General features: G+C 40.3%; 2 protein-coding genes across 2 annotated transcripts in view; one reads left to right on the forward strand and one right to left on the reverse strand.

Annotated features, from left to right (window-relative positions):
• The first annotated feature begins 472 nt into the window (after positions 1 to 472).
• Nol7 (nucleolar protein 7) lies at positions 473 to 4,726 on the forward strand. The gene is made up of 8 exons (XM_038332842.2): positions 473 to 764; positions 846 to 906; positions 1,799 to 1,857; positions 2,947 to 2,975; positions 3,197 to 3,278; positions 3,793 to 3,914; positions 4,217 to 4,294; positions 4,497 to 4,726. Exons 1-8 carry the CDS (start codon positions 511 to 513, stop codon positions 4,574 to 4,576), a joined length of 765 nt encoding a protein of 254 aa, XP_038188770.1. The 5' UTR covers positions 473 to 510; the 3' UTR covers positions 4,577 to 4,726.
• Positions 4,727 to 5,401: 675 nt separating this feature from the next.
• Positions 5,402 to 12,968, reverse strand: part of Ranbp9 (RAN binding protein 9) — an 80,020-nt gene continuing 72,453 nt past the window's right edge. Inside the window, 2 exon segments of the mRNA XM_038332841.1 lie at positions 5,402 to 6,393; positions 9,318 to 9,429. Coding sequence (XP_038188769.1) covers positions 6,263 to 6,393; positions 9,318 to 9,429 — 243 coding nt within the window. The 3' untranslated portion in view covers positions 5,402 to 6,262.

Genomic DNA, 12,968 nt, shown 5'->3' on the forward strand with positions numbered 1-12,968 from the left:
CAGGGCTATGCCCATGTCAACAATACACATTCACTGAAGGCTTCATGGCTCCCCACGGATGTTTATTAAACCAATCAAGTTGACAACGGAAATAATCTACCACAGGCAACAAGATACAGTTCCTGAATAGGGAATGCAGAATCATTTCGTATTATATAACGGGTAAGAGAAAGAGACCACAGGGCCGTGAATGGCCAGAATACAGAAGGTCATTAAGCATTTATTTCGCCTTTGCCGCCGCTGTTCCTTTGATCAGACCAACGTGGGAACAACAACAGCAACAGCAACAAAAACAACAGGAAACACATTGAATAACGCGATGTCCGTTCCCTTCCTACCCAGACTGTCTTCCGGGTCGCAACAGCCATGGGAAGTCCCGCCCTCCTTCCGCGCACGCGCTTCAGCGCGTCTTGTGGCCTCCGAACCAACAGGGGGCGCGGAGAGCGCGCGGCGCGCACAGCCAGCGGCTGCTTCCGGGTCAAGGGTCAGACAGCCGTCTTCCCGTTGGCCATGGTGCAGCTCCGGCCGCGTCCGTCGCGAGTCCCCGCGCCGGCGGAGGCGATGGTGGACGAGGACCAACCGGCCTCGGAGGAGGAAGAGGCGGAGCATGGCCTGCTCCTCGGGCAGCCCAGCAGCGGCGCCGCCGCCGAGCCGCTGGACGAGGACGAGGACGGGGACGACGAAGCCCCCGAGGAACTGACTTTCGCCCATGCTCAGGCGGAAGCTAGGGAGGAGGAGCTGCGCGTGCGTGAGAGTGCACGGAGGTGCGGTGCCCGCGGCGGGGAACGGGGCGCCCGGAGACTTCCTAGGCTCGTCCGGCGGTGACCTGTCCCCTTTTCTTCCAGGGATAAAACGCTGCTGAAGGAGAAGAGGAAGCGGCGCGAGGAGCTGTTCATCGAACAGAAGGTTGGGGGCGGGCCGTGTCGCTTTGGAAACACGACCGGGGCGGGAGTTCCTTGCTCACGGCTTTTTTTTTGGAGGGAGGGGAGGAGAGGATAGGATATTGGAGCGGCGCAAGGGCTGCAGATGTTTCTTGGTGTCTTGACCTAATTCAAAGTGGGCGTGGAAGCGTTGACACTCACCTGGCCTTGACGTATTGGTCTTTCAGGCTTCCAAGGTTGTGGGGTTTTTTTAGTCTAAAACTAGGGCTCCGAAGATTTAAGTGACTTGTAAAGTAAAAATGGCATATACAAACGATTCCTTATTTCATATCCCAGAGATTTGACTTCAAAGTGGCCATGTCTGATACCTTTCTATTCACAATAGGGACACCTGAACGTTGAGCTACCGTGGGCACAATTACAAAGAACGTTTTTGGCTTTGTAAGCCCAGTCTTGCCTTAGAAGTCGCAGGGCAGTGTTGGTCTGGATGCAGGAGTATTTGAAACGAGTAAATTTTTTTGTTTTGTTTTTTCAAGACAGGGTTTCTCTATATAACAGTCCTGGTTGTCCTGGAACTCACTCTGTATACTTAGAGATCCGCCTCCCGCTGCCTCCAGAGTGCTGGGATTAAAGGCGTGCACCACCGATGCTTGGCCGAAATAATTAACTTTTTTGTTGTTTTGTCTTTATTTTTTGATAGGGTTTCTCTGTAGTTTTGGAGCCTGTCCTGGAACTAGCTCTTGTAGACCAGGCTGGCCTCGAACTCACAAGATCCGCCTGCCTCTGCCTTCTGAGTGCTGGGATTAAAGGTGTGCGCTACCACTGCCAGACACCAAAATGAGTAACTTTTTAAAACCAACTCTGAGAATACCTGAACATCACTTTTAACTTGTCTTCAAATGTCTTTATTCCAAAAGAAAAGAAAGCTGCTTCCAGATGCTATTTTACAGCAACTAACTACAGCTTCAGAGGCTGAGTAAGTAATAGACTTTTACTTCTGTAAGGCAGTCTTTGTCTGTATAACTGAAGAGATTTGTCCAAATTTAAAAGCTACAGAGTGGTTTTGAAATTCCCAATCCCAGTCCTACAAGTAAACGTTGTTGTCCAGCACTTGTTCTGGGGCAGAATTGGAGGTCAAGGTCAAGTGACTTACCACAAACTCCTAAAATCCAAACTTTTCTTAAGCTGGTTTTATCTGCCACCACCCTTTCTCATCCCCATTTCATTTAGCAGCTTTGCCCTGTGGTCTGTGCTTAAACCCAAAGCTTGAGCTACGGCTGTCTTTATTTCCATCACATTTAAGCTCTGTTGAGTTTACTCCTCTACTTCTTGGCACTCCTTGGTACATTCTTTGGTTTTTCTAGATACGGTTTCTCTGTGTAGCTCTGACTGTCCTGTAACTCCATCTGTAGACCAGGCAGGCTGTCCTCGAACTCAGATTTGTCTGCCCCTGCATCTCAATGCTGGGATTAAATGCAACACCACACCTGGTCTTAGTGTAAACTCTGAAATATTTTTTTAAACAGAATAGTTGGTTATTTTTTCTATTATTTTGAATTCCATGAGACATGTAAGCCCTCATGGTGAAGCTCTTGTCTTACATAACCAAGTGTCACCCTCCCCCATCACTTTCTCCTCTGTGATCAGTACAGGTGCTTCTGTAATTCATTTCTGAGGCAGTTTTGCCATTTGATAGTTGTCTGGAGCTCGCTTTTTGTCTCCAATGTCCGTACTGTTGAATGATCTGTGATTTCTCATTACTGAGATAAGCACCACTTGGTACATGAAGTGCTAAGTTATGTTTCAGAATCTTGAGCATACTTTTGGATGCCCACTAACAGTGCTCAGGTTTGAATTCTGAGAAGACAGTCTATGCTAGTGTAGTTACTGAGCTCAGGTTGATTTGAAGACAGTCTATGCTAGTGTAGTTACTGAGCTGGTGGCACAAGAAGTGAAAATTAAGGGCAGTGGTCATGAAAGCCGAAAGGGAAGCTTACGTGTCGTTTGTTTTGAGTATTCTTACTGCCTGCCAATCTGAGCTTTTGTTGTTTTTTTCTTTCCATAGCCTAAAGAAATCACCAGGAAACGTAAAAGGTATGAATTCTTCTCAGTTAAGTAACTTTGCGTGTAAGGGTGAGGAATTGCAGGTATTCTTGGCTGTTTATGGTCCTTAGGCCTGGCCAAAGTTGGCTTCAGACCATTCCCCATTTTTTTTTCTTCCAAATAAAACCTGCACTCAACATAGTATATGAGTCACTGAAGTGCGTGCCATGGAGTGTTAATTAATATTAATCAAGTGGATCTTAATTTTTCAGTTAATTCGAAAAAGAAAGATGAACATATTGCAAAAGAAAGAAACTCCAAGAAAGCTAAAATACAAAAAGTACAGTCCGACAGGTAATGAGCTTTCTGTTTTCCCGGTGGGATGTAAAGTTTCCTTTTAAAAGCTTATGAGGAGAAAGTAGTAGTGTATCAGATTGGGTTGTTTGTAGAAAAATATAACTTGCTGCCTTAAAATATGTTAATGCACTTTCTTTTCTTATAAAATAGCATGTAATTTATCTGTATTGTGTAACATACAATTATTTAAATACAGTTGATAAGAAAGAACAAAATGACTATTTCAAAGCAAAGTCATGTAGGGGCTGGGAGTCCTAGAGTAGAGTCCCCTGCCCAGCATCTGTGAGGCCCTGAGTTTGACAATCCTCTCTCCCTACCCCCAAGTAAAAAGTTGGGTTAAGGATGTGGCTGAATGGTAGTGTTTATTGAGACACCTTGGGTTGACCCTCCCCCCAGCACTACACGTGTGTCTGTACATACACCCGTGCGCGCGCACACACAGACCCACAATTACATAGGAGAATGAGCATGTACCTTCTAATTCATTTTGACCTTTTTTTATTTTCACCAGTCAGACTAAAAGCTACTTGGCTGTAAGGCTAAAAGATCAAGATCTGAGAGATTCAAGGCAAGAAGCAGCCAAACATTTTATCCACAATTGTTTATATGGTTCAGAATCCAAGAGGACTACTGGTAATTTTTTTTACTATTTAATTATTTATCTATTTATTTATTTATTTATTTATTTATTTATTTATTTATTTATTGGCTTCTCTAAGATAGGGTTTCTCTGTAGCTTTGTAGCCTGTCCTGGAACTAGTTCTTGTAGACCAGGCTGACCTCGAATAGAACTCACAGAGATCCGCCTCTGCCTCCCAAGTGTTGGGATTAAAGGCGTGCGCCACCACCGCCCGGCTGGTAATTTTCTTAAAGAGTCTGTCTGATTGTCTGGCTCTCACGATGACAAAGAAATGATTAGCTGATTCTCCCCTTAGTGAACAAGTTCCTGTCCCTGAACAACAAGAGGCTACCAGTGAAAAAAGCTGCAGCCCAGTTTCTCAACAGCACATGGGGTAAGCTGGAATGTCTTCTTCTCTTGACTCTAGTTATTTTACAAAGGAAATATTTTTGGAAGGAGGGATGGGTCATTATAACTAAAAAACCTACTTTTATAGTGTATCCATTTTTGTAACTACACTCCAAAAAAAATCTGAATTTTATGTTTCTTGGGGTTTTAACTAATACTTATTCAATGTTCCTCTTGTTCTCTTGTAGGTGCTAAGAAACAACAAAATGCCAAGAGGTTTAAAAAACGCTGGATGGCCAAAAAGATGAAAAAGAAAAGTTATAAGTGAAATGAAATAAAGCTAAATGATGATGATTTATATGTATAGAATTTAAGGTTATTTGGTATGGTGAACACTGATTTTTCAAAATCTAGTCATTCATAAATCATTGTAAAGGATCATTACGAAAAAAAACCATAAACCTTTTTGTCTGGGAAAGCAGCTGGCTACACTTCTTTCTAGAATACTTTCGATCATCTTGGAGGGAAAAGCAGTTTAAAAAATTTTCATCCTTGTGTGGGCACAAGAAGAGGGGTAAAAAGAGACCATACATGAAGTCTTCAGTACAGCTGAAAAGCTGCTCTGGTGTTGTAGATGTGGATTGTCATTGTTAAAAAGCATAGCGAGGGGGGGTGGATGGGAGGGAATCCCAAGAGTAGGAAAATAAATATGTGTTGGGGCTTAAACTTCAGCCAGCACTTTTGTCTAACAATGGACTAAATCTGAAATAAGTGGGGTTTTTTTGTTGTTGTTGTTGTTCTTTAAAGAAAAAGGCGTGTGCATGCACGCATGCATGGTGTGTTAGAGAACAATTTCTATTTCTTCTCCTACCATGTGGGTTCCAGAGGCTGAATTCAAGTCACCAGATGTGGTAGGAAGTACTGCTGAGCCATCTTGCCAGCCCTGGAACAGCTTTTCAAATTTTAATTATTTCGGGGGTTTGCTTGGTTGATAGTTACAGTACTTGTTACATTCCTGTTTTTCTTTGCACACACAGTATCAAGTTTGACTACTGCAATCACCTGTTAACTTGGGCTGATAGGAAGAATCATTACTATAAATTGCTCTAAAAAGTATATGAGAACCTAATACATAAATTCAATGACACTAATATCTGTAGAAGTAAATTTTTAATGGCTGGTTAATTATATCACTACATTTTTATTGCAATATAGTACTCATTTAAGCACTTAAAAATGGAAGGTGTACAAAGATTAAATTAAGACACGGTAAATTGACTAAATATTTGGTTTTTATATAAATAAAGGTCATAACCACACTGTTGACATGTAATACTGTTATAATACAACAGTTAAACTTGTGAGTCTACAACAGAAGTCATCTGTAGTTAAACAGGAAACAAAGTTGAAAAAGACCATGTTAAAACAAAATTACTGGGACTAACAGGTCGGGATTGTAAGTAGCAACAAACATACTCACTCAGCTCCTGAGTATTTCAAGTTTTACAGTACACATTAAAAATGATTTCTTCCATCAACACTATTAAATTCAAACTGTCGGATGTTTATGCATTTTGCAAGTTACACTGATTGAATGCTTACACAGGAGCGGGGGTCGGAACAGCTCCCAATTTGTAGTTTACATCACCCACATGCTAACACAAACACAACTTGTTCCATTTCCTCCCCCTTCTCCCCCCAACAAAGAAGGCAGGATTTTTGGTTTCTTTTAGGTAATTGTTTTAAAGGATTTCTGATGATCAATTTGAACGTCTGAAATTCAGTAATATTTAACTCTTAGACAACTAAGAGGTTAAAAGATGGAAAATATTTTCTCCTAACACTAAGTTAGAAAATCATTTGCATCATGCTGTAAACTAGGAAGCAATGTAAAGCGACAAAAACCTGTCCCCAGTACATAATTAAAAAAATCTAAATTTCAAATCAGCAGAGCCGGTCTACTTCCATGTTGACTATTTGCCACAATGTAAGTGTGAGCTCCTGAAGTGCATAGCTAATGTAGGTAGTCTTCCACTGTGGCAAATGCACAGGATCCAATTCCTGATCGAGCCATCAGTCCTAGACATTGTGTGGCCTGTCCCATTGCTAGGGCAAGTGGAGGTTGCTTTGGCAGATTGTGGGTTTCTAAGGAAAAAAGGATTAAAATATGGAAATAGCAATTAACAAACCATTTTAAAAACCATCTTTCAATCAGGGAAATAAAACATTTGCTACATCAGTGTCTGAGGATCTGAACTACTTGATGACAAGGCAGAATGATATTCTAAAGAAAAGTTCTTGCAGAACTAAGAATTTTTTTAAGTTTATTTTTTAATAAATGGTCTCACTTCATATTCCTCTCTGGCCTGGAATTCAGAAATCTGCCTGCCTCTGCCTGATGCTGGAATTAAAGGTGTGTATCACCACACTGGCCAGAACTAGATTTTTAAAGTATATACTCTTTCATTCTCTGTTTAACCATGATAGAAAAGATGTAACCTAGCTGACATTTTGGGCTGAAATAAGGAAAATCTACTACCTATCTACTTAACCAAGGTCAGCTAACATTAGCAAGAAAAGGCAGTTCCACGTTTTTATTTAGTTTCCAAAGTCCAGAGAGGGCTACAGAGGTCTAAGGCACACTGGCAAATGTTATTCAGAAGCAAGTGAACGGTTGTCAAAATTTAGAACAAAGTCACCCTAGAATTGAAGAGGTTAACTTCTAATTATTAGTTTCGACGTTTTAATAAATAGAATACTTCTTGGGTGCTACATATTAACCTTCAGACAGGTGTATTTTTTGTTTTGTTTTTGAGATAGGGACTCGCTATGTAGACCAGTCTGGTCTGAATCTCAAGAGATCTGCCTGCCTCTTCCTCCTTATTAAAAATGCAGTAAAATTCTGATGCATCAAAGATGAAGTGAACTAAGGGTGACAGAACCCACCCTAAGCTAGTAATTCTCTCTGGAGATAGTGTCCAGATTAGTTAGGGAAACTAATCAATCCTCTGCAGGCAAAGCTCACAGGGCAAAGCCATGACAGTGGCTGTCAAACACTCTGATTACCTACAGCCTCAGTTTAGAGTTAACAAGACAGCACAAAACAAAAAACAACAAAACTGAATGAACCATAAAAAAGTCATGAATAAAAGCATGGAGCAGGCTGAAAAGAAAGTAATGGTTTAATAAAAAGTGATCTGAGGGTTAAGATTATTGAAATACTGATTTATTGATAAATACAAAGGAAAAATGGTTACTATTTTTAAAACCTAAGGAAGGTTCAAGTGAGCACCAGGTTCATGATTATACTTTGATCAAAGGAGGCTGGTTTTTAAGGATCTTTTAAGCTTTTAAGATATATAAAATACATAGCTAATACATTATGCATTACATATAGGTCTGCCCATTAGTAGCACAAAAGATACAGTCATCCACAAGATTGTTTACTCCTGTCTGGTCTGAAAGTCTTATGTAAAACAGGCTAGTTTCAAGCCTCAGCCTAACACTTGTATCTTGGATAATATTCCTAAGCATTTGATTTGAAGAACTCAAGAAGTTAAATACTGCCAGAGCCACAAGAAAATTGGCAATCAGATGTTTATAACTACCTGCAATGCAGTAGTTTCAAAACAACAATTATAGTAAGCCACCATTCCTGTCAGCACTGTTACTAGATTCTTTTACTTTTTCAAGAGTTGATCTTATATGGCCACTGAAAATACAACACACAAACCAAATTCATATTATTCTACACACAAACCCTAATTTAAGAAGCTAACACAAAGGCCACTATTCTTATTCCCAAATGGCAGTATTGACCCTTATCAAACTTAGGATAAGTATGAGCATTCATGGCTTCCTTTACATTCTTGCAATGAATATTAATTAGCCTTCAATACAAGTACCGATGTCCAAATTAGTCATGTGACAGTGCTGCCTGTCACCTTTTTAAAACTGCTTGAAACACGTGACTAAAAATCTTCTAAATTTCACCAGGCCAAGTAAGAGTACAAACTGCAAAACTGGAATGAAGTCTCATTGGAGAAGAGTCTAAAGTCAGATGTAAAACAACCCTTATCTAAATTACCTTTGACGAAAACAGCTCAGAAATTAAGCTTTATGTGCAGATCAACTTGGTAACATTTACATGGGAGTGCAACTACAGAATGTGCATAAAAGTATTTGTTCAGTATGTAATTACTATCACAACTGCAGTGACATATTGATGGGAACAGAAACTTACCAAACAATAGGTTCCCATACACACTGATAAAGCCTCTCCACCTAAGTGACTGGTTAATCTGAATGCAAATGTTTGAGTCCAGGGGTTGGTATTTGTTTATATCTTAAGACAGAAGCTATGATGTGGGGAACTCAGGTTACCCTCATTCCTTTTTTAAATACCCCAAATCAAAAAGAGCGGAATGCAGTATTCAGGGTGGTACCAGCTCTGACTCCTGAGTACTCAAGTCAAGTAACACCTTCTAGTCTCACTTTCCTGTAGAGCAACTATCAGAACTCTATAAAATGCCCAAATTCCTTCCCCAGCAGTCAAACCAAGTTTTGATCAGCCCATTAAACACAGCTACTGAGATAGGAAGGTTCTGTACTTTCCTATATTATCAATATAAAGCCACCTTTTTCACCTGGGTCAGTCAAATCACATATTTTCTACAATTTCAAATCACCCCAATAATGATACAGGAGAAGGAGCTGGCCTAGTACTTGAGAGAATTTAAGACTGTTATTCCCAGGCCCAGTGTGGGCTATGGGTTACAGGGTGCCTCTATGGTAGGGTTTTTCACTTAAACACAAAAACTACTCAATTACCTAATCCTCAGTGCTTATATATGTGCAGACAAAAACTACTTTGAAACACTCCAAGATATAGTTCAGCATCTTACCATATTTATTCCATCAGAATTCATGTAATCTGGTATAGAGGAAATTTTCGGTATTTTAAAAAGATTAATATGTTCCTGTTTTACTGAAACAAATGTTAGGGCAATGTCTTTTCAAATGTTTAGAGAATGTAGCTGAAGTCTAGTTGTCTTGCTTTAGTTACTTACCTAATATTGCACTGTTAAGAGCCGAGCACACAGGTTCTCTCTGAATTGGGTCAAGTTGATTTCCAACTGGACTATTCCAAGGATCTGAATACGCTAGTAAACTGAATGCGTCCTGTTGAAAACAATGTCAGTTCAGACAGTTCAGATGATGTGTGCACAGTGGTTCGAGGTTGAAAGGTTGAGGTACACTGGGCAGAAGTGGCGCACGCCTTTAATCTCAGCACTTGGGAGGTAGAGGCAGGCGGATCTCTGTGAGTGTGAGGCCAGCCTGGTCTACAAGAGCTAGTTCCAGGACAGGCTTCAAAGCTACAGAGAAACCCTGCCTTGAAAAAGAAAAAGAAAAAGAAGAGATCAAACATTCAGGTGCTTTACCACATGACCATTGATGTAAAATTGACATTAATGGGTAAGACCTGCCTTAATTCTAAACAAATGTGGAAACTAGACAAATCTCATTGAATAGCCTTTCAAGTTTAGTAGTGGAAAAAAAATAAAGCCAAGATGGATCTTGTAAACATTCGGTATATTATTTCCAACTACACTGAAACAACTTCTCTTACAACTTTAAAACAATTGGCACATAGCCTTCTTCTCACTTTCTCTCTTAACACAGAAGATGTGATAGTTTCAAAAACCAGCTTCAAGGATAAGCAGTACTACTTGCTAGCTCTCTAGCTCCTAGCATAATAAAACTGTCTTAAAATGAGTTTAATCATTTGATGTGATTACAAAGAGATGCTACTGCACAGACTGTGTTTGAGAACTAAAGTTAGTGATGTCCTGTGGCAGTTTGAATAAGAATGGTCCCCCTAGGCTCTTATATTTGAATGACTGGTACCCAGTAAGGGAAACTGTTAGGGAGGGGATACGGTATGGCCTTGTTAGAGGTTGTCACTGGGAATTTAAAAGCCTACACCACAGCCCAGACTCTCTGCTGCTGCCTGTGGATCACGATGTACAGCTCTCAGCTGCTGCTCAAGCACCACACCTCTCGTTTTGTGAGCAAGCCCCCAATTGAATTCTTTACTAAGAACTACTTTGGTCATGGTGTCTCTTCACAGCAACAGAATTGTAACTAAGAAAAATTTTAGTGCTTCTGTATTTGTATGCCAAGTCAACAGACTGACCCAGAGTAATATTCTACACACATATATAAATGAATAAAAACCAACTTGAATGAACAAGAGCCTCCATTGCCAACACAGACATATGAAGGGTGGCACAGAGTATAAACTCATGAACTGGTAAGCACAGCACTCTGAAAACAGTGTGTGCTACAGATTTCTGAGGAACTTCTCTAGCTTTAGTTGTTCAAGCAACTCTACTCCCCTTACCCGGCATTACTAAATGTTTGCTGAAGAGTGTGGGTGGGTGGAAGGGTACTTCCTGGTCAGTTGTACTTAGTCTCGTGTCATTCACACAACCCATGACACAATCTGAAGTTGCTCTGAGGCTACAAATGGAACATATATGTCACTAAGTACACATAGGACTGGCTTGTATTACTGAGTATTTCATTCAGGTTAGATTGCCCCAATCATAATGTAAGTTATAGAAACACAGAAATTTCTTAATAAACCATTCACAGTTACCAGTAACTACTCATAGGTGTTGGGTGTAGAAAGCCTCTATGAACCTGCTTGAAAACAATAACTGCTTCTTACAGTACTGACTATGCTTCTGTATCTAACAACTAGTGGTTATGCTTCCTATGCCACACTCCACCTCCAGCTTACTATTCAAAGAACAGTCCATATCCCTCAGACCTAACTTACTATTAGTCATGTTATTTCTAAAGACTATGCTCTCAGCAACACTAATTTACCAGGCAAACCACAGCCATCTAATGAGGTGTCATTGCCACCATATAGATACATTTTATAAGATATACCAAGAGTATGTCCAATGAGCGACTAGTACATAGAACTAAGTATAAAACTAGTCATGGATCTACACCATGACACCACCAAAAACGCAGATTCTGAAGCCTCAAAATCTCAACCTCCTTTAGTATTTAAGAACAAAAACTCACAGAAGTAACAGCTGTAATGAATTACTGCTGGCCAATATTCTATAAGACAACTGCTTTCACCTGAGGTTGGTATGCCCACCCTGCAGATGCAAACTGAGGCACAGTGAAAGGTGAGGATCACACAGTACATTAAGATGGAGGAGCTTCCCTTAGAGTCTAGACATTAGCGTCAATTTCTCCTCTTACTTGGGTGAGCACAGCTGCGAGGCAGGGCACACGGCAACAACCAGAACCTAATCACTGCATTTAGCATATTTCCACTGACCTAATGGAAACATGTAAACGGAGGCTAAAAGAAAGAAAAAGGCATGGCTAAGGAGGAGCTAGATCCTAAAATACTCCAAATACCACATGATGAAAACATGTTTTCCATAAGAGAGGCAATGGACTTTAAAGAAAGAAGCCTACCAGGGATTAGACTTGACTTGAAAAAACTCACAGAAAACACCACAAAATACAGCTTAGTGCTTCTCAACCTTTTTAATGCTGCGACCCTTAATACAGTTCTTTGTAGTGATATTTTATTTGTATTTTAATAAGTAAAGCTTGCCTGAAGATCAAAATGCAAAGTTAAGGCACTAGAGGTCAGGGAGTTATGGCACGTACCTTTAATCCCAATATTCAGAAGTCATACACTTTTAATTCCAGCACTAGGGAGGTGGAGACAGGAACAATATAGCTAGGCAGAGAGAGGAATATAAAGGGGAAGAGACAAGAACTCACAGGAGTGTGGAGTCTGAGGATTCGTGAAGACAGATTCTCACCCTTTTGGTCTGAAGATTTGGTAGAGGTAAGTAAAAGGTCTCTCTAGTGATTGCCTGCTTTGCTTTTCTGATCTTCAGTTTGAACCGCAATATCTGTCTCTGGGTTTCTATTATTTGTGCTACGGTTCCTCATGTTGTGGTGACCCCCCAACTATAAAATTATTTTTGTTGTTGCTTTGCAACTGTAATTTTGCTACTGTTATAAATCATAATGCAGGATATCTAATATATGATTCCAAAAGAGTCACAACCCACAGATTGAGCGCCACAGGCTTAGAAGCAGAATAAGCAAGAAAACCAGCATCAAACTCCCAAGCATAAACACCTAGAAAGTTCAAAGTTAAGAAACACAAATGAAATTAGGAAAGCAATATGAATGTTTTTACCCTACAATGTTATGAAAACTACCAGTTCTAAAACTGTAATCAGTGTTACCCTAGGACAGGATGAAGGCCCTACCTCATGCCACTTCTGTAATCCATTACCACCACTGTTGGCTCACTGGGACAAAGTTTCTGGAATGCAATCTAGCATCAAGCAGCATGAGTCAAGGTAACACTCATAGCCTTTCTCAGTAATTTCTCAAAAATTTTCTCAGTGGAAAAATCTTTAAAGAAACCAAGATTCATGTATATGAATAAAGGTGTCACAAAAACGCCTTGACATAAGATCAAAACAGCAATGCACAAAGGACAGGTCACATAACCACTTCAAAACTACCTATAGATAAGGTAGAGAATCTGGAGGAAATACTTTCAGATAAAACAAAATTAAGCCAGAATCTCGCAAGTCGTGTAAGACAGCTCATACTTGGGAGGCTGAGGGAAGAGGTCTGAAGGTTAAGAGGCCAGTAGG

The sequence above is a fragment of the Arvicola amphibius genome, chromosome 6 (assembly GCF_903992535.2).
Source record: "Arvicola amphibius chromosome 6, mArvAmp1.2, whole genome shotgun sequence".
Lineage (NCBI taxonomy): Eukaryota > Metazoa > Chordata > Mammalia > Rodentia > Cricetidae > Arvicola > Arvicola amphibius.